Consider the following 21,940-nt stretch of genomic DNA (forward strand, 5'->3'; position numbering starts at 1 on the left):
AATAACTGCCACCACTCCCAAGATGTCGAAACACCTAGCATGCTGCCAGCCAGTCACCTCTCCAGGGAAAGAGGAAGAGACAGGAAGTGACGTGCCTTATATAGATGTTTTTACATCACTTTTCTGTGTCTCATCTGTACCAGTGAGGACTTAGCTTGACTTAGGACAGCCCAGAGGTCTGTCCTTTTTTCTGCACATGTCTGTTGAAGGCCATTCCCTAGATAATTAAATCTTGAGTTTGATGCAGACCTTCAAAATCTTGTTAAACTAAGAAGGGAGGAGAAATGTAGAGTTTCCAAGACCTGCTTCTGCTATTCCAAGTATCTCTATTGTTAATTGTTATTGATCAGGAAATAGCTAAATCAAATCTTCCAAAGAATGGTCTGATTGGGGTGGGATAGTTTTAAAATTCACAGTATTAAATAAACTCAAAGACATAAGTTATTTTAGGAATTAACTCCATGTTTGATATGACAAGAACTCCTAAGGAAAACTAGAAAGCATTCTGGAAGAAGTTAGGTTTATACCAACAACATACTCTATATTCCATAATAATAAATTCAAAATATTGATGTACTCTGAATACTAAAATTCATATTATGAAAAATTAAAAGAGTTGCTGATCACATTCTTTTCACAGCCTATATAGGAGATGAATTCTTAACCAAGCAATGGATAGAAATAATTACAAAAAAAAATACTTAATTTTAATAACATGAAATCTAAAAGCATTTGTACAAAATAATGAATGCAACTAGGGTAAGAGAACAAATAGTTGACTAGGGAATAAATCTGCAGATCCCATTTCTTAAAAAAGTTATTTGGATCCAAAATGGGTATAAAATTAGCAGAAAATATATAAGACCAAAAACCATTTTCAGAATTGGTCAAAGGATTCTCCAAAGAAGAATCCAAATTATTAATTACCATGTAAAAGAATGCTCCAAAGTAATTATAAGGAAAAAAAAATCAAAACAATCATGAGGATTTACCCTGTAGTCAGCAAATTTGTTGGGAGTGTTGTAAAAATAGACACACTGATGCATTGTTGGTAGTTCTTTGAATTAGTACAACTATTTTGGAAATCACTTTTTAAGTGCCAATGAAATGATTGCTATAGTTTTAATTCTTTGGTCCACTGATTCTACTTTTAGGCATATACCCCAAAGTAGTCATCGATAAAAATAAATACTCTAAATACATAAAAATAAATAGAACACACTTTTTGTGGTAGTAAAGTACTAGAAGTACCTACTCATAAATTGAGGAATGACTAAACAAATAAATGACAGTCTGTGGATATAATGGAGTGTTACTGTGCTATATATACATGATGGATATGATGAACAGTAAAAGAAGAAGATAACATTTTTCCCCTTTCCTTAATATTTACCTTTTCAGGTATTCCTTGCTCTTTGATTTTCGGTATCAAACTTTCCACAGAGCTCTGGTCTTTTCTTTGCAAAGAGTTGGAAGTCTTCTATTTTGTTGAATACCCATACTTTCCCTTGGAAGTATATAGTCAGTTTTGCTGGGTAGCTGATTCTTGGTTGGAGACCCAGCTCTCTTGCTTTTCTGAAGATCATGTTCCATGCCTTACGATCATTCAGAGTAGAACTTGCAAGGTCTTGTGTGACCCTGATTGGCATTCCTTTATATCTAAATTGTCTTTTTCTGGCTTCCTGTAGGATTTTTTCTTTTGTTTGATAGCTTTGGAATTTGGCAATTACATTCCTGGGAGTTGTCTTTTGGGGGTTTAGTGTAGAGGGTGTTCTGTGAGCTCTGTCAGTGGCTGTATTGCCCCCTTGTTCTAGAATCTCTGGGCAATTTTCTTTGATTATATCTTGTATCACCATGTCCAGTTTGGTGTTTATTTCTGGCTTTTCTGGGAGTCCAATTATTCTTAAATTATCCCTTCTCCCTCTATTTTCCAGATCTATCACCTTGTCGGTGAGATATTTTATGTTCTCTTCTAATTTCTTGGTGTTTTGGCTTTGCTTTATTAGTTCTTGCTTTAAAGCCTGGTTTTCTTTTACAGTTTGGTCAAACTGGTTTTGTAGATGCGTGAATTTCTTTTGCATTATTTCCCACTTTTCCTCCCAGAAGGCTTCCATCTTTTTGGTCATTTCTGATTCAAATTCTTCATGGGTTTGTGGAGAGTTTCCATTTCCTTTGGAAGATTTTGGAACATTTTCTTGTATATCTTCTTCTATCTGCTCTGTATTTTGTATTTTGGCTCCATAGAATGTGTCCAAAGTCGCCCCTTTCTTCTTATTTTTCTTGGTATTTTGGGGCTTCTGTGCTTCTGTGGAGTTTGCCATCTCTGAATGTGGAGGATTAGCTTTTCTTATCTCTGTCTGGTGATCAGAGGCTTTAGTCCTGGGCAGATTGTGGGTTCTATGAGCTTTCCCTGGGTTAAACTGAATATGCCTCACTGGAACTGGAATGGAAGGGTCGGACCACGTTGCTTTCCGGAAGTTGCCTTCAGAATCGCTGGCCGTGAGGCTGTTTCGTCGGCCTGCGGGGGGATGGTCTGCAGCTTCCCCAAGCTCTGAGGGCAGGGACTTTCACTGAGACTTGGATAGCAGGATCCAGCCCATGAGGCTGTCTTGCTCCAGGCAGTGACTTTCACTGGGACTCGGATAGAAGGCCCTGAGGGTTGTTGTTCCGAGGACCCTGCTCTCTGAGCCAGGCCGGGCTGCGGCTTCCGGGAGCCTTGGACTTTGCGCTCCTACCCCTGAGGTCCGAGGGATCTCGGGTTCTGGCTTTTAAGGGGAGCCGTACCTTTTGAACCGGGTCCAGGTCCAGGAGGAGGGTTCCCAGGGTCTGTGCTGTTGATCGTTTTGAATTTCGGCGCCTTAGGAGCTTATAGTTTGAGATCGGTCGGGAAGGGTTTTCCGGAGATCTGAACTTTAGCTTTCTCTAAGCCGCCATCTTAACCGGAAGTCCGGATATGATGAACAGACAGAAGTATGGAAAGGCTTAGAAGAGTGGATACAATGGGAAATATGCAAAGTTGAGAAGACAGATGACTACAGCTCTATAAAGAGAATAACAACTACAAAATAAATGAAAATGAATTATGAAAATGATAGTGGACAAACTTATACCCCCCCAAAAGTATATGAGAAAATTCCTTCATCCATATCTCTTGCAGAGATACTAAGTCACTGAATATGGAACATTGTATATATTGTCATATGTTTTTGATTTATGATTGATTTTGCAGATTTTTGTTTTAATGTTATAGTTCCTTCTTTTCCTTTTAGTAAACAATTCTTTGTTATAAGAGATGACTCTCGAGGAGGGAGAATGGAAATGGATATACGAGGAAATTTAGGGACAACAATGGAGAGAGGGCTATTAATAAAAATTTATTTACAGAAATAAGTGCTTGTTTGAATGATTGAGAACTGAGCTTGTAAGTCACTTTTTTTTTTTTTTAATGTTAAAAACCCTTACCTTTTGTCTTGGAGTCAATACTGTGTATTGGCTCCAAGGCAGAAGAGTGGTAAGGGCTAGGCAATGGGAGTCAAGTGACTTGCCCAGGGTCACACAACTGGGAAGTGTCTGAGGCCATATTAGAACCCAGGACCTCCCATCTCTAGGCCTGACTCTCAATCCACTGAGCTATCCAGGTGCCCCCTTTGTAAGTCACTTCTGTGTAATGATCTCCAATACTTCTGGTCAGAAATAAACTTTCCTTTCTAGGAATTTTCTTTGTACCTCTCCTCCACTTATCTGATTCTTCTTTACAGAGTAGATTTGTCATATATTTTTGGTCTCCAATATTGCCCTTTGCTAAATATTGTTTAGGGGCAGCTAAATGGTGAAGTAGATAGAGCACCAGACCCCGAGTCAGGAGGACCTGAGTTCAGATTCAGCCTCTGACACTTAATAGCTGTGTAACCTTGGGCAAGTCATTTAGTTCTCTTGGTATCTGTTTCCTCATTTGTAAAATGAACTGGAGAAGGAAATGGCAAACCTCTGAAGTATCCTGACCAAGGAATCCCCACAAGAAGTCATATAGAATCAAAGACAACTAAGATGACTGAACAACAACCACAAAAATTTTATCTATCAGTTTGTCTAGTGCTGTGCTTTGAACATTGGTATTTTATCAACATGTTCAGTGAGTCAAAACAGGGGTGGGTGAGTTCTAACATTTTAAATGCTAAGTAGGGAATACTTGCTCAACATGGTGATATTGTAGACTTTATATTGAGTTATAAATCTCTCAATCTTGTCTCTGATTTATACATCATGAGCTTTTTGACTGATAGCTAGCAAGTGCTAGTAAAATGTTACAACCGACATTAACAAGAACAATAATGTTATATATCTCTATTTTCAAGTACTTTTCAGCTGTGAATCCTTTGGTGTGGCTTTGTCACTTCAGCTAATAATGCTTTTTAGGTTATTTTAAAATCCAACATAAAATTTGACTTTATTATGTTGAGTGCTTGCCTACCAGAGAATTCTTTATACTTGAAACCAAGAGATAAAGAAAGAATCCCAAGATTTAAGGAGATTGATAGCTAACCAGGAACACCGTTCATGCTATAGGTAATATATGGTGCATGTACCTCTATTATTTAACCTATGATTTTCAGTTGACATATAGCTTTGAATTAGCAGCAACATCTTGTCACATAGGTCTTATTATTCATTTAATCAAATAGTCCATTTATTGAGTACTTACCAGCTGCACTTAGGCCTGAGGATACAAAAGATCCTAATAATAAGGCAGTTAGGTGTGGCACAGCACATACAGCCCAAAGCCCAGAGACTGAGACCAAAGTGTAAATCTTGCCTGGCATTTAATGTCTGTATGACCCAGGGCAAGTCAAATAATCACTGTCTGCATCAGTTTTCTTCTCTGTGATATGGGAATAATAGTACCTATCTCCTGGGTTTGTAAGGATAAAATGGGATGTTTGTAAAGCACTTTGCAGGCATGCATGCAATGCCACATAACTCGGCACTCTTTTTCATTATCAGCAGCCCCATCCCTCGTTAGCTCGGTAGATAGAGTAGATAGTGAGCTAAGAGGAGAGATGAATGCTATTGGGTCCAAATGTGACCTTAGGCACTTCCTAGCCATGTTATAGATAATAAAGCAGTTTAAATTCCGTTTGGGAGAGAGGTCACTATGGAATGGAGCAATCGGGAAAGATGGTTGTGGGGAAATCAAGCCGTTAGTCTTTGAAAGATGAGTAACATTCCTATAAGCAGAGGGAAAGGTGAGGAGAGAATTGCAACCAGGGAAATGCTTTGATGAAGGACAAGGATGCGGGGCCTGTTCTGAGAACTCGGAGTAGCTCAGACTTCTAGACTTGTGTTTGGGTGTTCAGGGGAGTGAACATAGGAAGGTAGGTTAGAATCAGAGTGTAAACTGTCTTGAATAATCGGCCTAAAAATAGGTGTTATTGAAGGGTTAGGAGGAGAACAACAAATGATGAGGGCAGTGAAGGAGGTACATTAGTCTGGCCTTTTGGTGAGTCCCTCATTTGTAAGGGCGGAAGCCCAAGGGCGTGGGCTGCTTTGCTGGCGCAACCTTGGTCACCTTCATTCTACTTCAAGCTATAGAATAGACTTCAGCTGAGATACCTCATATAGGAAATGAAAATCATCCCTGCCCTACTTAAGCCAGAGGAGAATGGTGGTGAGGAAGGGATGAAATCAGAATACAGTGGGCACTTAGAGTGGGAAGCAGCAGCTTCTGCTGCATTTGAAACCAGCTTGGCCACTGTGATCTTGGGTCCTACAGTTCTGAGGGACTTATGACAAAGAATGCTATCCCCCTCCAGAGAAAGAATGGTTGGAGTCAGATGCAGATCAAAACATACTATTTTTCGCTTCTGTTTTTCTAGGATTATTTACTTACAAAAATGAACAATATGGAAATATGTTTTGCATGTTAATATATGTATAACACAGATCAAATTGCTTGCAAGCTCTGAGAAGGAGACATTTTGGGTCATATAACATTGGAAAACTTATGTGGAAATTTATTACATGTAACTAACTGGTAAACATTTAAAAAAATATTAAATAAAAAATATTTTGTTCATGCTAAAGAAAAAGGTGGATGAAGTCCTAGTGCCCTTCCACTTAGAATAAGTGCACTGACCCCAGTGCGAAGAAGAGTAAAGAATTATATTGGAGTTAGAGAATGGGGGTTCAAATCTTAATTCTGCCCTTTATTAACCTTTGTGATTTTACACAAATCATTTAACTCGGTTTCATTTTTCTCCCCCATAAAATGAGGAAATTGGACAAGGTGACTACCAACAGCACTTCCATCTCAGTTTCTCTGCAGTAGGCTGCTGGCCCTCCACCTTGCATTATGAGCTTCCTCTTGGTTAGTGGTAGAGCTAGTACTCAGGCCAGCTCTAGGGTAGCCAAGGTTCCATGGGGGCACACATAAGACAACCAGAGAGAATTGAACAGTTAACCAAAGGAAGTTTAATTGCCCCATAGCCTGGAAAGGATAGTCAACAAGACTACTCTAGCATGAGACTCATCTAGTCTGCAGCACAGATGTGGTCTGGGGAGATCTACTAAGTCTGCAGGGCTCCAGCTCTAGCTGATTGGGCATTTTGCATTTTGCGATTGACCAAAGAGCCACATCTCTGTTGCCAGAGACCTTGCATGAAGGGAAGCACACACCTGTCTATCCCCGTTGCACTCCTGGGATTTTAAGTCCCAGGGTCACATTTAGGGGGGAAAAAGCTAGCCAACTCATACGGAAACTCAATAGTTATTGGTCCTTCACAATATCCCACCCCAGACATCTTCTTGCCATCTGCTCTGCCAATGTCTACTCATACCCTTTTCACGTAGCTCCCAATGTTTTCCATTTCTAGCTGTGGAAACAGTAATCAAATCTGTCCAGTCATTGCTGCTAGAAAACCATGTTCACTACCTCCTCTGTGACACTACTCACCATCACTGTGACTTCCTGGTCCAAAACTTCAGGCCCTGACTACCATTCCTTTATCTATGTTGTTTCCCTTTACAAGAATATGAGTTTCTTGAGGGAAGGGAAAGTTCGCTATTATATCTGTTTGGGTTAACAGAATGCTATTCCAAGATAAGTGCCTAAGGAATGCTTTTCATTTATGGATTCAAATTTATGTTCCTTTGACCAAATCCAGTACAGAGTCATATAGTCTCTAAGCTATAAAGCATGTAAAATTTTTCTTTTGAAATTATAATTTTGTTTTAAATTATTTTTTCTAAAAATAAATGTCTAAGGCAGGTGAATATCTTTTTGCTCTAACTATTCCTTATCCTGTCATCATTTATTCTTCAACACTATTTTAAAGTGATAATTTTGTTTCTATTCTATGCCAAAAGTTTTGTCCAGTAAATGATTCTAAATTTTCTAGGCTTTCTATTTTTTTAGCTAGGTCCCTCCAACTCTTTTCTTTACTAAAAGCCATCCCTGCCCAGGGTTCAGCTTTCTTAAGAAGGAAGCTAAGAGGAGTTGGGAGTGGAGGAGAACCACAGTGCCCCTGGTTCCTTCTGTGTGAGTTCTCTTATTCTTGTTACTTTGTCTCAATGGGAAGATGCCAAAGTTCTCAGCTAATATCTTGGTTTTTCAGCCCAAAAGAGATATTTTCTTTCTTTATTGTCTAGGAAAGATTTTAGGATCAAAGGCTTTATAACTAAAATGGACAGGAGATAGAACAGTCTTCTTCCTTTTCTTTCTCCCTTGTCTTTGAAAATTAAATTTACACAAGATCTCTGGCCTGACTTAGCTAACAGTCTTTAACATGATGCCCTTAGGACTTGGCTCTAGATACTGCTGCAGTTTGGTAGTTGAAGGTGAACAGATTTTTTTAAAGCAAGACATTAACAATAAATTATAGAAAACTTATTTCAAAAACAGTGAATATATTAATGCATTTCAGGAATGCATTACATATTATTGTATTATCACATCGATATATTTTCAGGGAAGGAGAAGGAAATAAGTATTTAACTCCTATGTACTAGAGAAATAAATATTTATTTAACTCCCATGTACTAGGCACTGTACTAAACACTTTATAAATGCTTTTTTTTTTTTTGATCCTCACAACAATCTTTCAAGGTAGGTACTATTATTGTCTTCGTTGTTCAGTTGAAGAAATTGAAGCCAACAAAGTTTAAGTGACTTGTCCAGGGTCACACAGATAGGAAGTGTCTGATTCCAAATTTGAACCCAGGTCTCTAACTCCAGGACCAGTACTTTATCCACTGCACCATCTTGCAGCCCCTTACCTGGGGGGGAGGGGTGGGCACAGAAATTGACCAGTTGTTAGAGTAGTTTTACAGTGAGGATTTAGAAAACAACTATGCCTATAATGAGATATAATTAGATTGTTATGTTTGCTGATTTGTGTCTTGTTAGCTTATTAGAACTGTTTATGTTAAACTGTTTTGTCTGCTTTCGTAGATGCTGCTGACTGAGTACTTGGATATGAAGAATACTCGAACAGCTTCAGAACCATCAGCTCAACTTAGTTATGCCAGCACGGGTCGGGAATTTGCAGCTTTTTTTGCCAAAAAGAAACCTCAAAGGCCAAAAAACTCCCTCTTTAAGTAAGTATTAGGTTTGCAGAGGAGCAAGTGTTACGTCCCCAAACCCACTGGGACTTATAAGTTGCTTGTCAGTAAATTTCATTATTATTTTGAAGCTTTGGTTTAAATGATGTCATAGTAAGTTGATTTCTAAAGGCTTTCTTCAATTCTCTGTACTTCTGTTTATCATTAGTTAAAGCTATAGTATCAGAAAATGATTCCTGGAATATTTTTACTTTTTAATAAAAAGTCCATGGAACCTTGGGGAAATTAATGGAAAAGGAATGAATATTCTACCTTCTGAGAAAATCCCTAATCCTAAGTACTTATTGTTTTTAATGAGACTCCACATTATATTCTCTCTTGATCCTTGGATAGCATATTAATTGGTCAAAGGATAATTCTTTCACTCTTTTACAACTTCTACCCCATTGGCCTCAGTTTCCTCATCTGTAAAAAAGATCCGCAGAAGCAAATGACAATGTACTCCAGTATATTTGCCAAGAAAACCCCTGATGGGCTCATGAAGAGTCAGAAAGAGCTAATTGACCCCATCTTCCCCTCCTCTGTCTAATTCTTTTACTCTTCTTTCCTTTAATATTACTGAATAAAAATTCCATTTCCTCTATTTTTTGTTGTAACTGATTTACTAACCTATACTCACACTGCCAGTTCTCCTCTCTTCTATGGGATACAAGTGGAACATACACTCCCTATTTTCTCCATATAGTATATGAAGCAGAAGAAAAGGCAGGACTAAGTTAAGATTTTGTTTTTGTTTTAAAAAAAATTTGAGTTTCTATTTATTATACATAGTTTAGCCATCTATACCACTTACTGAGTTAATTTTGGAGTTGCTATGCATTTTGCATTTTTTTTAATGAATTTAATTGATTTATTTTGGAGAGTATTCTCTCTTTTCCATAGGTAGTATTCAGTTACAAAGAGGAAGTAAATAATTATAGAATGGTTAGTGTACTCTGTCTTCTTCCAGTCTTTATCTGCACATATTAAGCAGTTTTAAGGATTTTTAGGCAAAAAAGCCTGTGGTTTTACATATGCTTCTAAAATTTGTGTAATCCCCTTGAGATTCTAAGCCATTGATTTAGCAGGTAGAAAGAATTTTAGGATTTCAAAAAATCTTCTGGTTATGAAGGGTTAACATTTTGATAAAATCCCATTATTCTCAAGTGCAAGATGTGCTTTATTATCTGTCATTAATTATCTCTAACTAAGGTTAATTGTGTGTGTTTAACAGCTCTCCTCTCTTAGCATGTTTGACTTTCCCTTCCCTTTTCACAATGCCGTTTTTCTCTTGTCCTCTGGCCAGCAGCTTTCATCATGCTTCTTGGAGGTCAGTCCTATCTCTTTTGTAGTTGCCTGGCAGGTAGATGTTATGGCAGAAGGAGCCCACTCACTCTACCTTACATCAGACTTTCGGTGTCCAATTAGTTTTTGCCTAATAAATAGAAAAAAATCAAATGTAATGATTATTTTATTAAGCTTTATGTCTACGTCTGTATATATTCCATGAATGACCTTTCTTCATCCTCTAGTTGTTAAATTAAATCATGATCATGTGACTACCTATAATGAAAATGTAGCTCATTAATACCCTATAGTGACAGTGATAGGTTTCCTGTGTCTGCTGTCTACTGGAAGGTTTTGTTTTTATCTGGTCAAATTTCAGTGTTGATATGTATTCCATTAAGGATTTCATTGTTGAGTTGCTGTTCAGTCATTTCAGTCCTGTCTGATTCTTCTTGACTCCATAGAACTCTATCCATGGAATTTTTTTGGCTGAAGTAATGGAGTGGTTTGTCATTTCCTTCTCCCTTGGTAAATGGGTTCATAGACTTGCCCAATGTCACATAGCTGGGAAGTTTCTGAAGCTGGATTTGAATTCGTGTCTTCCTTATTCCAAACCCAGCATTCTATCCACTGTACCACATATAGCTCCTTTTACTCCTTACTTTGTCTATCTTTGTCTTTCTTTTTTTGTTTTTAAATCATTGTTTCAGATTTTAGGAATCTGTTCAGTTTTGTTTTGCATCTTTACTTTTCATGAAGATCCTTGGTATTTTTCTTATGCTAGCCATTATTTAACATTTTAGGAATTCATTCAGTTATGTAAAAATGGAGATTTGAACCCCAGACTTCAATCCCCAGAAGTCCTTGGTACTTCCCAGTATTCCCTATAGTCTCACCTGAGTCTCCACCTGGGTGAGATCACAATTTAGTATTTAACGAGCTCTCTGCCTCCCAAGAGCCTCTTCCTCTACTCGGACATTGTAAGATTTAGTGAGTAGGCTGTGATTTATTGTGACTAGGCAGGTGGTTTATTATTTTGTATCCTTGATTTCTAATAATCTTTAATAAACCTCACAAAATATAATATTTTTATTACTAGAGACTAATTTAATTTTTACAGTTATCACATCAATTTTTTCTCTCTCTAACCCCTTGTACAGGGCCTTATATGACAGACAATAACTCCCTCACTTTGTTGTTAAAAAACTGTTTTTGTGGAGGCTAGCAACATCCATTTTACAAGTCTGTAAAAGTGTTTTATTTGGTACTTGGTAGAGGAAAAAGCTAATAGTATTTTAGTAAATATATTGTCTTGAAGGCACTAAATTACAGTCTTCCTGGTCTCCTTCTTTGGGGTAGTTAACAGTATTTCTAGAGTACCCCTGATAAGGAAAACTCTTCTGGGAGTTAAAAGAGGAGTTTTGTCTAATAATAGAGATCTGGAGTCTTACCCGGGTGAGGCTGAACTGAGCAGTGATATGATCACAAATGACACTTAAATAGTCCTTATAGCCCCATAGTTCTGATAATGTCACTCACTCCCCTGCTCAAAAATCATCAGTTACTCCCAATTTCTTATAGCTTAGGGTTACAGCTTGACTTATTGTTGGTTCAGTTGTTTCAGTCATTGTCCAGCTCTTTGTGCCTCCATTTGGGATTTTCTTGGCAGAGGTACTAGAGTGTTTCTCCATTTCCTTCTCTGATCCATTCACAAATAAGGAAACTGAGGCAAACAGGGTTATGGGACTTGCTTAGGGTCATACAAGTTTATGGGACCAGATTATGAGTTGAAGATGAGTCCTCTTGACTCCAGCTCCTGGGCTCTATCTACTGTACCACCTAGTTGCTCCCCTACGCAGCTTGACGTGGGTTTTTAAAAATTTGACACTAACCTTCTTTTCCAAATGTATCTCCTTTTATTTCTTTCTGTTGTACTCTGCCTTCCCATTCCCTGAAAATGGGTGCTTTTGCACAGGTTGTCCCCTATCCTTTTTTTTTCTTCTTCTTGCTAGAATCCTTAGCTTCTTTCAAAGCTCTGTTCAAAAACCCCTTTCTACGGGAAGGCTTTCATGGTCCCCCAGTTATGAGGTTCTCTCTGTCCTCTAACTGCCTTGACTTTACTTCTCAGTGTATATTAGAGCAAATGTGGATTCTTGGAGACAGTATTGAACCTGGAGTTAGGAAAACCTATATGCAAATCTCATCTCTGACAACTTGCGAGTTATTTGCTGATAAATGGATTCTCTACACATTTTCTTTCCTTCTGTTTCCTCCTCTGCCAAAAGCACCTTAGAATATCCATAGTGATGTTAGTTATAACACTACTCACTCCCCCCCCCCCAACAGATAGTAGATGTATTGAGGACAGGCCTGTACTTTTTGCTTGCTTGTTGGGTTCTCACCTTTTTTTTTTTTATCTCTAGGATCTTATATATTAGGCTGCATATAATTGTTGCTTTATAAATATTTGTGGGATTATTGAAGTATTGAATGTAGACTAAGTGACAGCAAAAGGTCTACCTCCTGGTGGACCAGAGACAGTGTGAGCAGTTCTTTGGGCTGTTTGGGATCTTCTTTTGGGTTAGGTAGGGGGAGGTGGTCTGTGCTATTAGCATGCAAACCTTTCCTGTGTTCTGCTGTAGGTTTGAGTCGTCCTCCCATGCCATTAGCATGAGCGCCTATTTACGTGAGCAGAGACGAGAGCTCTATAGCCGGAGTGGGGAACTTCAAGGTAGGTAACAGAACTTCTCAGGCACAGTTATTTTTATGGGTAAAGTCTGAAGCTTTTCTAGCTTGTGAGTTCATAGCCTCTATTCACAGGGTACGTTCAAGATAACGGAAACTTAAAGACTTGATAATCTGCTTCTTCTATCACTTCCCAGCATCTGCTGTAGGGCAGCTAACACCATCAGGATGACTGCAGAATGTAGACTAGTTGCTATTCAAGAAGGAGCTCAAGGCAAAAGATGGGATCAGACACCATGCTCAAAGCTGGCAGACTCGGGCCCAGTCAGACCTCAGGAGAATTCCAGTAGTCTGCTTCTGTCAGCCACTCTTGATTCCAGCTGTTATTTTTGAGGATTCGTGGAGGATAGAAGGCCTGCCTGAGGATCACAAATGGAAAAATTCAGAGCCCGTTCCTTAACTGGAGGTTGTAGGCCAGCCAGCTTAATTATGATGCCTGCAAAGATACTAGAGCAAATTATCAAGCAATTGATTTGCAGGCACCTAGAAGAGCACAAGGAAAAGGAGTCTTACAGGAGAGTAAATAACCTGCTTTTATGAAAAGCAAATCATCATCCTAATGACATTGACTTCTATGACAATGCGATGGTTTTACAATATAGAGAAAAAGGCAGCCATGATACGCTGTTGGGTTTGGTTAAGGTTTTTGATTTTGTGCCACTTGATATTCTCAGTAAACTGCTACTGTGGAAGAAACTGAGTGGGAAAAATCAATTCTGTGGGTGAAGAAGTGGTCAGACAGGTGTGTCCAAAGGATAGTGATGGATAGCACTTCATCATGTACAGGGGGATGCTTGTTAATTAGTGATGTATGAGGTCAGCTTTGGGTTCAATTTTTTTTTTAAACCCTCACCTTCCATCGTGGAGTCAATACTGTGTATTGGCTCCAAGGCAGAGGACTGGTAAAGGCTAGGCAATGGGGGTCAAGTGACTTGCCCAACGTCACACAGCTGGGAAGTATCTGAGGTCAGATTTGAACCCAGGACCTCCCATCTCTAGGCCTGGCTCTCAATCCACTGAGCTACCCAGCTGCCCCCTTCCGTTCAATTTTATTTCACATTTTCACCAGGGACTTGGATGGTTGAAGTGGAGATATACTTACTGGGTTTTTGTTGTTTCATCATTTCAGTCTTGCCAATTCTTTCTGACCCTATTAAGGGTTTTCTTGGTAAAGATACTGGAGTGGTTTGCTATTTCCTTTTCCAGCTCATTTTACAGATGAGGAAACTGAAGGCAACAAGGTTAAAGGACCTGGCACAGGGTAAAAGTGTATGAGGTTGGATTTGACCAGACTCCAGGCCCAGTACTCTATCCACTGTACCACATAGCTATTTAGGTTATGAGACGCTTTGAAAGGTAGGGAATGCACATTGATTACTGGCTTCTGTTCATCCTTTGGATCACAAGCTGAGTACAAGTCCTCAGTGCAGTACTGTTAATGTGATACTGCTGCAAATTAGCAGAAGCATGATAGTCCGTGGGTAAATAATCTTTTTCCACTACTGTATTATTGATTGGTTACTGATTAGAGTACTGCATCTTATTTTGGTTCCTGTATTTTACATGAGATATGTAGAAATTGAAGGGTTTTCAGGGAAGAGTAGTAAAAATGAATAAAATGATTGGAAAAAGATAGTGTTATAAAGGTTGTTAGGTTGCTGATTCAGTCAGAGAAAATTAAAATTTTAAATCATAATTCCTTTAAAATGGAGTAAGTTTAACTGACAAATTCTCATTGTGCACCTGCTGTATGCAGGACAATTGATAATAAATAATTAATAAGTTAGCATCTCATAAATGCTACAAAAATAAATGCATATTATAAGATCTCAGGGGAAGGAAAGGTCACATTTTATTGCAGGTGAAAGAACAGAAAGTTACTCTTACAAAAGACAGGATTTTCAGCTGAGTGATAGATACTAACTAACCCTACTTTGCATGTCTGATGATGACTAAATTTTTTTCCTAATGAAGCTTTATTCCCAGGAGATTTATCAATTGAGGCATAACATTTTGTATGAGTGGCAAGTGGGAATCCCTTAATACATTGGAACTGAGCAAGGATATGAACATAACAGGAAGATTCTCCGTTTCTTAATAACCTACTTAAAATGTGGAACTTGGCAGAAATATTCTAACAAAATAGCCAATGCTCACTGAAGTATCAGGGTCTCTTTTGGTAATGTAAAGAAGTAGTGGGCAGATAGATTATGTTAACTGTTGAAAAATAATTTTGGCTTTTTAGCTAAATCATCTGACAGGAAACTGTCCTATCAGCTACCCTGATTTTTTTTTGTTTCCTTTAAAAAAAGTTTCTCTGTAGAATTCTTTTAACATTACAACAGGAAAAAAAAAAGAGAAAAAGTCATACCTACTTTCCATGATAAATGATTGGCCTTTTTTCAGCCTTTCCATTAATCTTCCTGATCCATGGACCATAGCAATATCTACATTTAGCTTTGTCCTTGAAAAAGTCTAATTGAATTGTTGAGTCAGATTGGTAGACAGTGGTGGAAGGCTGTCTCTTCTATAAATGCAGCACAGTTGCATGCTTTTTTCCACAGCAGGCCAGGCCACAGGGGTTGGCTGTTACCACTACTACATGGAAGCATGATAAAGAAACCCACCAAGAAGAGGATCAAAGTAACATTAAAAACCTCATATTTAAAAAAAAGATCCCTGCCAACTTTTTACCCCCACTTTTCATTTAATTAAAAGTGTTACATGACCAAAAAGTAAAAGAATTTTAAAATGAGCTTTCTACTCTTTCCACAATTCGGTCTAAACATTATGATACAGATGGTTCATTATCTTTTCTACTTTTAGAGATGGGTAAGTTCAATTTCAAAGTCTTGTGGCATAACAGGTAAGACTTCTGTGAAATTCTCTGCTTTTGTCAGTGACATCTGGTTTCTCTCAACCTCTCTAGGAATTTCATTCTGTTTATATATTTGTGTTACATGTAGATAACAAGATGGATAATTATTTTAATGAATATGTAGTATTGTCATAGCTTCTTGAATATTAAATTGACTCATTAATTATTAATTTATATATTCTAGATAATTTAATTAAATTATGTAATTAAATTAAAAATTAAAGTGATAGTTTACTTCAGATTTAGGGTTCCTTTTTGGGGGGAAATGAAGGTAATTGATCAACAGAGAATCCTTTGGGGAACAAGCATAGGTCTGTGAGTTAGAAACTTGGCTCCATCACTGCCACTAATAACCTGTGTGACTTGGCAAAACTTCTTAAACTGTGCCTATGTTTCCTCATGTGGAAAGTGGGAATAATAATAATACTTGATTTGCTTGCCTTATGTGTTGTGATGATAAAATTAAATGATATGTAAAATGTAAGTAGTCTTTGAAAAATTCAAAGTGTATTGGTGAAACAAATTAAAGGGGGGGTTATTTTTAAACTTACAAATTTTGCCTTCTTTATTTCTGAATCTTACCTATAATACTACTAATCACAATTGGTATGAATTTTACTTATTTGTTTTGGCAAACTATGTAGTCATGAATGATAGTTTATAAATGATGTAAGGGCCTTTATATTTTCTCCTTTTGAGAGGGGAAGTGGCATGAAGAATGGCTAAAGTGCATTTACCTGCTGTGATTAAATTGGAAATGCATACCATGATGGATTACTCTTAAGTCTCTGACTACTTTGAACTTATTTTTTTTATTCACCAATACTGCCTTCATAATTTTTCCTCTCATGATTTGTATTAGTAACATATAGTTTAGGCTGTCAAGTGATCTAGGCTTTGGAATGATCTGACCTTGTAGCTTTATAATTGATATCCCCCAAAATATCATCATAAGAGTTGGGAGCCAGAATACATGTATCTAACAGTTCACTTGAGCTGCCTTTTAGTTTCTTTCCTGAGCCTATTCCTATAGTTTATTGGTTTGGTTATGAAGCCTTAAAATTTTTGAACAGTATAATTTTCATCACTAGCTGCGCCTTGTCTCGTGTGTAAAAATCCTAGATTTATGATTGATTAGCTAGCTTGTGATTATTTACTTTGTAGAAGAATTCGCTAAAAGATACTTTTAATTAACAAACCCTCCAAAAGCATATTTAAAGTGCCACTTCATCTGTATACAACTTTTCAGTGACATGTCTTTTACTTAAAATGAGGTACCTTCTTATGGTAGAGTAATTTTATCTGTGCTATATAACCCTATCATGTATAGTTTTATTTGTTTAAGCTGGATGAGAAAATTCTTAAAGATTTTTTTATAGTTTGTCTAGTGACTGGGTAAACACTATGTAGGCAACCATAAAGAAGTACATTTTTTTTCTAAAATGTGCATAGTTACTACAAAATGGTTCAAGTCTTCCATATGTCTGCACCGTTTCAGGCCTTAGAAACTCATATTAAAACTAACTGCTAAATGTATACATTTAGGTTCTTGAGATTTTAAATATACCATTTAATTTTAATCAACATAAGTATAATATTCACTTCATAATCATACATATTACATAGATTCTTAGAGAGATCTAAAATTTCACCTGCAAATTTCCTCTCCTGGTACAAATTATGGATATTTCTTTCTACAAATTTAATTTTTTTTCTCTTTCTTTTTTAAAACTTTTTTTGAAATTTCAAGTTCTAACATATTACTCTTACTTTTCCTTATGCCCCTCCTCTACTCATTCTGTCTATCAATTTTCTGTGGAAATATATACAGTATTCTGGAGACATTTAATATATCCTGAATATGTTATAGTACTTACTGAAGCTATCCATCCAGTATGGCTCATTCTCATAATATGGCTGGTCCATTTCCTTTCCAGTGTCATAAAATCAGAAAGTAAGATCTGAAAGGAACCTTATATCAACTGGTCTTATACCTTCCTTTTCATATAAAGAAATTGGAACCTACTCAGTGAGATAATATGATTTGCCCATAGAACGATGAATTTAATTCCAAGTATTAATTGTTGATGTCAAGATATGACCTTGTTGTTAATAGTCAGTATGGTTTCTATTTCTAGTTTCCAAAAACGTTGTCAATCCTCAATCATTAGGATCATTCACAATTTCAAGCTTTTTGTTTAGTTATTGAAAAGAATGTTAAATAATACCTGACATGAGCTATAGGGGACACTATTCAACACATATTCAAAAGTTTACACATCACAGGGATTCCCAAGGAAATCAATTATATGGAAATGCAGTTTTAAGGATATTAAAATAAAACAAGTTGATAAAACATAGGTTAAAGCTAGATTAGCCCAGGTTATAACTCTATTTAAGATTTAAAAGGAAACCTTAGCATTTATTTGACAAATAAAGAAACAGAAAACTAGTGTACTTGCCCAAGGATAAACAGGTTTGACCTTGGTTATTTCCCCCCCCCCCCTTTAGTTCTTATAGGCAAGTAATGATTGGTCACTTGGTACAGTATATAGACCTCACCTTGGAGTTTTCAGGGTTTTTTTTGTGTCTCATCTAGTCATGATACTTCTGAAATCATGGTGTTCATAATTTATAGCCACATAGTATCTATGGGAGAATACTGTTATTGGAAAGATGGGCTTTCCAAAGAACTAGATACAAATTAGATGTAGTTTGATTAACAGAATGATTAAACAAGCTGTTGTGTGTGCATGAAGGTAATGGAATATTATTGCACTTAAATGAATATGAGGAATTTTGAGAAGCACAGAAAAAATGTTGTGAACTAATATAGAATGAAATGTGCAGAACTTAGAGAACAGTGTAAAAATGACCATGACATAAATTATATCACTAAAACAAAGCAGAACTCCTAGGTAACTGAGAAAGCCCACCTTGACTAGGGAATAGAGGTAAAATACTCTCCTCTTCCTTTGCATAGAGAACTGAAAATACAGAATGCTGGACATTTGTTAGATATGGTCCCAGGAAAAGTTGGGTTTTCTGGTATAAAGTGAGTATTCATTGGTAAGGTAAGGATTTGTATCTGGAAATGTTTTGAAGCAAAGCCAAAAGCCAGAAGGCATCAATAAAAGTTGCTTTTACTTATTTTTATAAGTGCATATGTAATTTTAAGTTTTTAGAGTTGTGGTATGGCTGTAATTGGCCTGATGGTGTTTCATAGATGATTCTTATATTGGATGATTATTCAGATAAGAGAACTTCAACCAGCTGTCTCCTCCTCCATTCCCCCCTGTCATACTTCCCAAACACTATCCCTCTGATTTGGGAAGAAAAGAGATCTTTGGAAGGGGAGCTAGAACTAGAGATGTCCTCAGAGGCCAAATCTAGGCATCTTGTTTTACATTTGCAGAAACTGAGGCACAGAGAGATTGTGACTTGCCCAGATTCACATGACTCTTGAGTGTTTTAATCAGCCTTTGGGCTCAGGAATTACTGACTCTGTCCACTCTGCTATGCACTTGCTTCATTTTAGAGATAATCTAGTCTTTCTTCCCCTAGCTGCCACTCATTGTGATATGGTAGGAGAGAAAATGAATGACCTCATCTTTGGATAGTCCAATCATTGAGAGCTGCCATTGCATGATTCTATACATCCAGACCAGAGATTATTTACCTCAGGCTCCTTGGGGTGTTTTAAAAATCAGGATAACTGCACCAGGAAGCTGGTGGCTATGTGCATAATTCCCCTCTCTACTATTGTCAATACTAATCTGATCCAGATGTTGAGATTTCTGGACAAAGAGGGGCATGTTTAGGGCTTAGGCCATATTTTAAGATCTTTAGGATGAAATCCAGCCTCAAGTTCCTGGATTAAAAATAGAATATTCAGCTTAACTGCAGGTGGTGGCGGCAGCTTGGTTATGTATGGAGATTGCAAAGTTCTCTGTGCATATGTAATTTTAAGATTTTAGAGCTGTAGTATGGCTGCAAATATGTGCAGAGTGACTTTTGGCTTCACCACAATTCTAGGCTTGAAAAGCTTATAGTAGTATATGTGAATGATATATGAATATTGTAATAGTCATAATATAGAATGTTCATTCCTAGAATTGTGATGGCATTTCCTGAATTACAGCCTGTTCATTTGCATATCCATGTATGATTAGCCCACATAAGTCCCATTTTGTTTGTACATTAAAGCTTTCTTCTGACATCAGTCAACTAATTTACATATTCCTATTTGGTTGGATAGTAATATGCAACTGCAGACTAGACTAATAAAATCTGGTGAAACCTTTCACAGTGCGGGCCTGGAGTATGATATTAAAACTCTGTTGTTTTTAGTCCTTATTTTAACCCTTAGCTTCCATTGTCAGAGGCTGAAAGGTAGAGAGTTTTCTTAGTCTTAGCTGGCTTTTTAAAAAAAGTATCCAGGAATATCTCGGATCCAGGAAAGAAAACTTGGCTTTTGCATTTGAAAACCTGGGTCCATGTTCAGAATCTTCTCCTTATTCCCAGTAAAGCTAATTTACCTCTCTGGATCTCAGTTTCCTCCTTTGTAAATGTTCTGGTCTGGTCTAGATCAGTGGTGTCCAATTTAAATAGAAACAAAGGCCTCTAAACCATGCATAAAGATTCCTGCAGGCCACATATTAACTCAGAAAGCCATGTAATAGCATGTTTCATTGAATTTTTCCTTATTTTGTTAAATATTTTCCAATTAAAATTTACTCAGGTTTGGACCATACTTGGGAGTGTCATGGTTGGAGACTGCAGGTCTTGCTCCCTGGAAATGAACATTCTACCCATAGTTCTGTGACACTATGGTTTTACTGCAGTCCTAGACACACAAACGCAGTTCTAGATACATTGGAATTTGAGAGTTCAAACTATGTACAAGTGAGGTATATTATAAAGATTTTTAACATAGCAGCAGTTCTTAACCTGTAGTCTATGGGATCCTGGAGCAATGAGGGTTGTGTGACCCCACAAGTGAATCCATAAATAAGCCAGAACATTTTCTACAAATATATATTTAACTGTCAATTTATTGTGAGTAGGAATTTTTTCATTTCTGGTACTTTTATTCTAAGCACCTATCATAGTGTTTGGCACAAATTAGATAATTTAATTAATAAGCACTTGTTGATTAATTTGTCACATTTTCAAATGTATAGAAAGTATTGTGTTTAATAAAGTCCAAATTCTTTTAAATGACTTATTGAATTCATAATGGCTTATTATGTTTATTTTTAGTTTATACAACAATAGCAGAAGCATGATTATGTGGACTCCATATACTTAAAAATAAGAAGAGAGAGAAAAGGAGAAAATCTCTAATTGTCCCTCTGATCAACAGAAGTTCTGGGAATTTTCTTTCTACTTTCTCCTGGAAAAATCAAGGAGTCTTTGTATTTCCCATTGTTCTATTTTCAAGGACAAGAAAATGCTAAAACAGAGAACACAATTTGAGTTATTAGGATGCTATTGACCAGAAGGAAAGAGAAAGGAAGGTCAAGGGAAAGGATCCCAGCAGATTCCTCTTAAAATCCCTCCTACTGCTTATAGTCAAATCATGTTCTCTCAGATGTGTATCTTCTTGTTAAGATTGAAGAAAGCTCCTCAGATCTTTTTATTAATTTGATCTTATCTATATGCTAACCTACTTCAGTAAAGGAATCAGTTTTTTTTGTTTTTGTTTTTTAAATTTAAACCCTTACCTTCAGTCTTGGAGCCAATACGCAGTATTGACTCAATACTGCATATTGGCTCCAAGGCAGAAGAGTGGTAAGGGCTAGGCAATGGGGGTCAAGTGACTTGCCCAGGGTCACACAGCTGGGAAGTGTCTGAGGCCAGATTTGAACCTAGGACCTCAGTCTCTAGGGCTAGCTCTCAATCCACTGAACTACCCAGTTGCCCCCTAGGAATCAGTTTTTAATCAAGACAATCCAGCCCCATTTATAAAAGAAACCTGCCCTGTCAATTTGGTCCACATAACTAAATAGCCTTAAATGTGTTACAGAAATTTAAAATCAAGAGTCCTTTTTCATTCATAGACAGAAAGCTCTCTACTTAACATGGGATCCATTAGTGAATGCTTTTTTGTTGATTGGAGGCAAATAGGAGAGGAAATCCCCCCTTCTCCTATTTCAAACTGCTAGATATGTGTTTCCAAGGATGGATGAGCAGAGCAGAGCAATACTCCTAACAGTATTGGCCACACTGGTTGAATATATCATCTTAGGCCCTTAAATTTTCTTAACAAAACAGTCTTGTTCCTTTCACTTATATTGTCTACATATTCAGCTCTTACTTTAACCAGCAACATTAGGGCAGCTATGGTAACAGTCATTAGAGAATTCAGCTAGAAATTGATTATATTCCAGCACTGACAAAAGCTCTCTTAAGACAATTAATATTTGAGAGAGT

General features: G+C 37.1%; 1 protein-coding gene across 1 annotated transcript in view; it reads left to right on the top strand.

The window, feature by feature from the left end:
- The window catches only part of EXOC4 (exocyst complex component 4), a 940,142-nt gene that overhangs the window by 247,879 nt on the left and 670,323 nt on the right, over positions 1 to 21,940 (top strand). The window contains exons 8-9 of the mRNA XM_001367316.5: positions 8,447 to 8,592; positions 12,525 to 12,613. Of these exons, the coding sequence (XP_001367353.2) occupies positions 8,447 to 8,592; positions 12,525 to 12,613 (235 nt within the window). The remainder of the gene's footprint in view (positions 1 to 8,446; positions 8,593 to 12,524; positions 12,614 to 21,940) is intronic.

Source organism: Monodelphis domestica, chromosome 5 (assembly GCF_027887165.1).
Source record: "Monodelphis domestica isolate mMonDom1 chromosome 5, mMonDom1.pri, whole genome shotgun sequence".
NCBI classification, from domain to species: Eukaryota; Metazoa; Chordata; class Mammalia; order Didelphimorphia; family Didelphidae; genus Monodelphis; species Monodelphis domestica.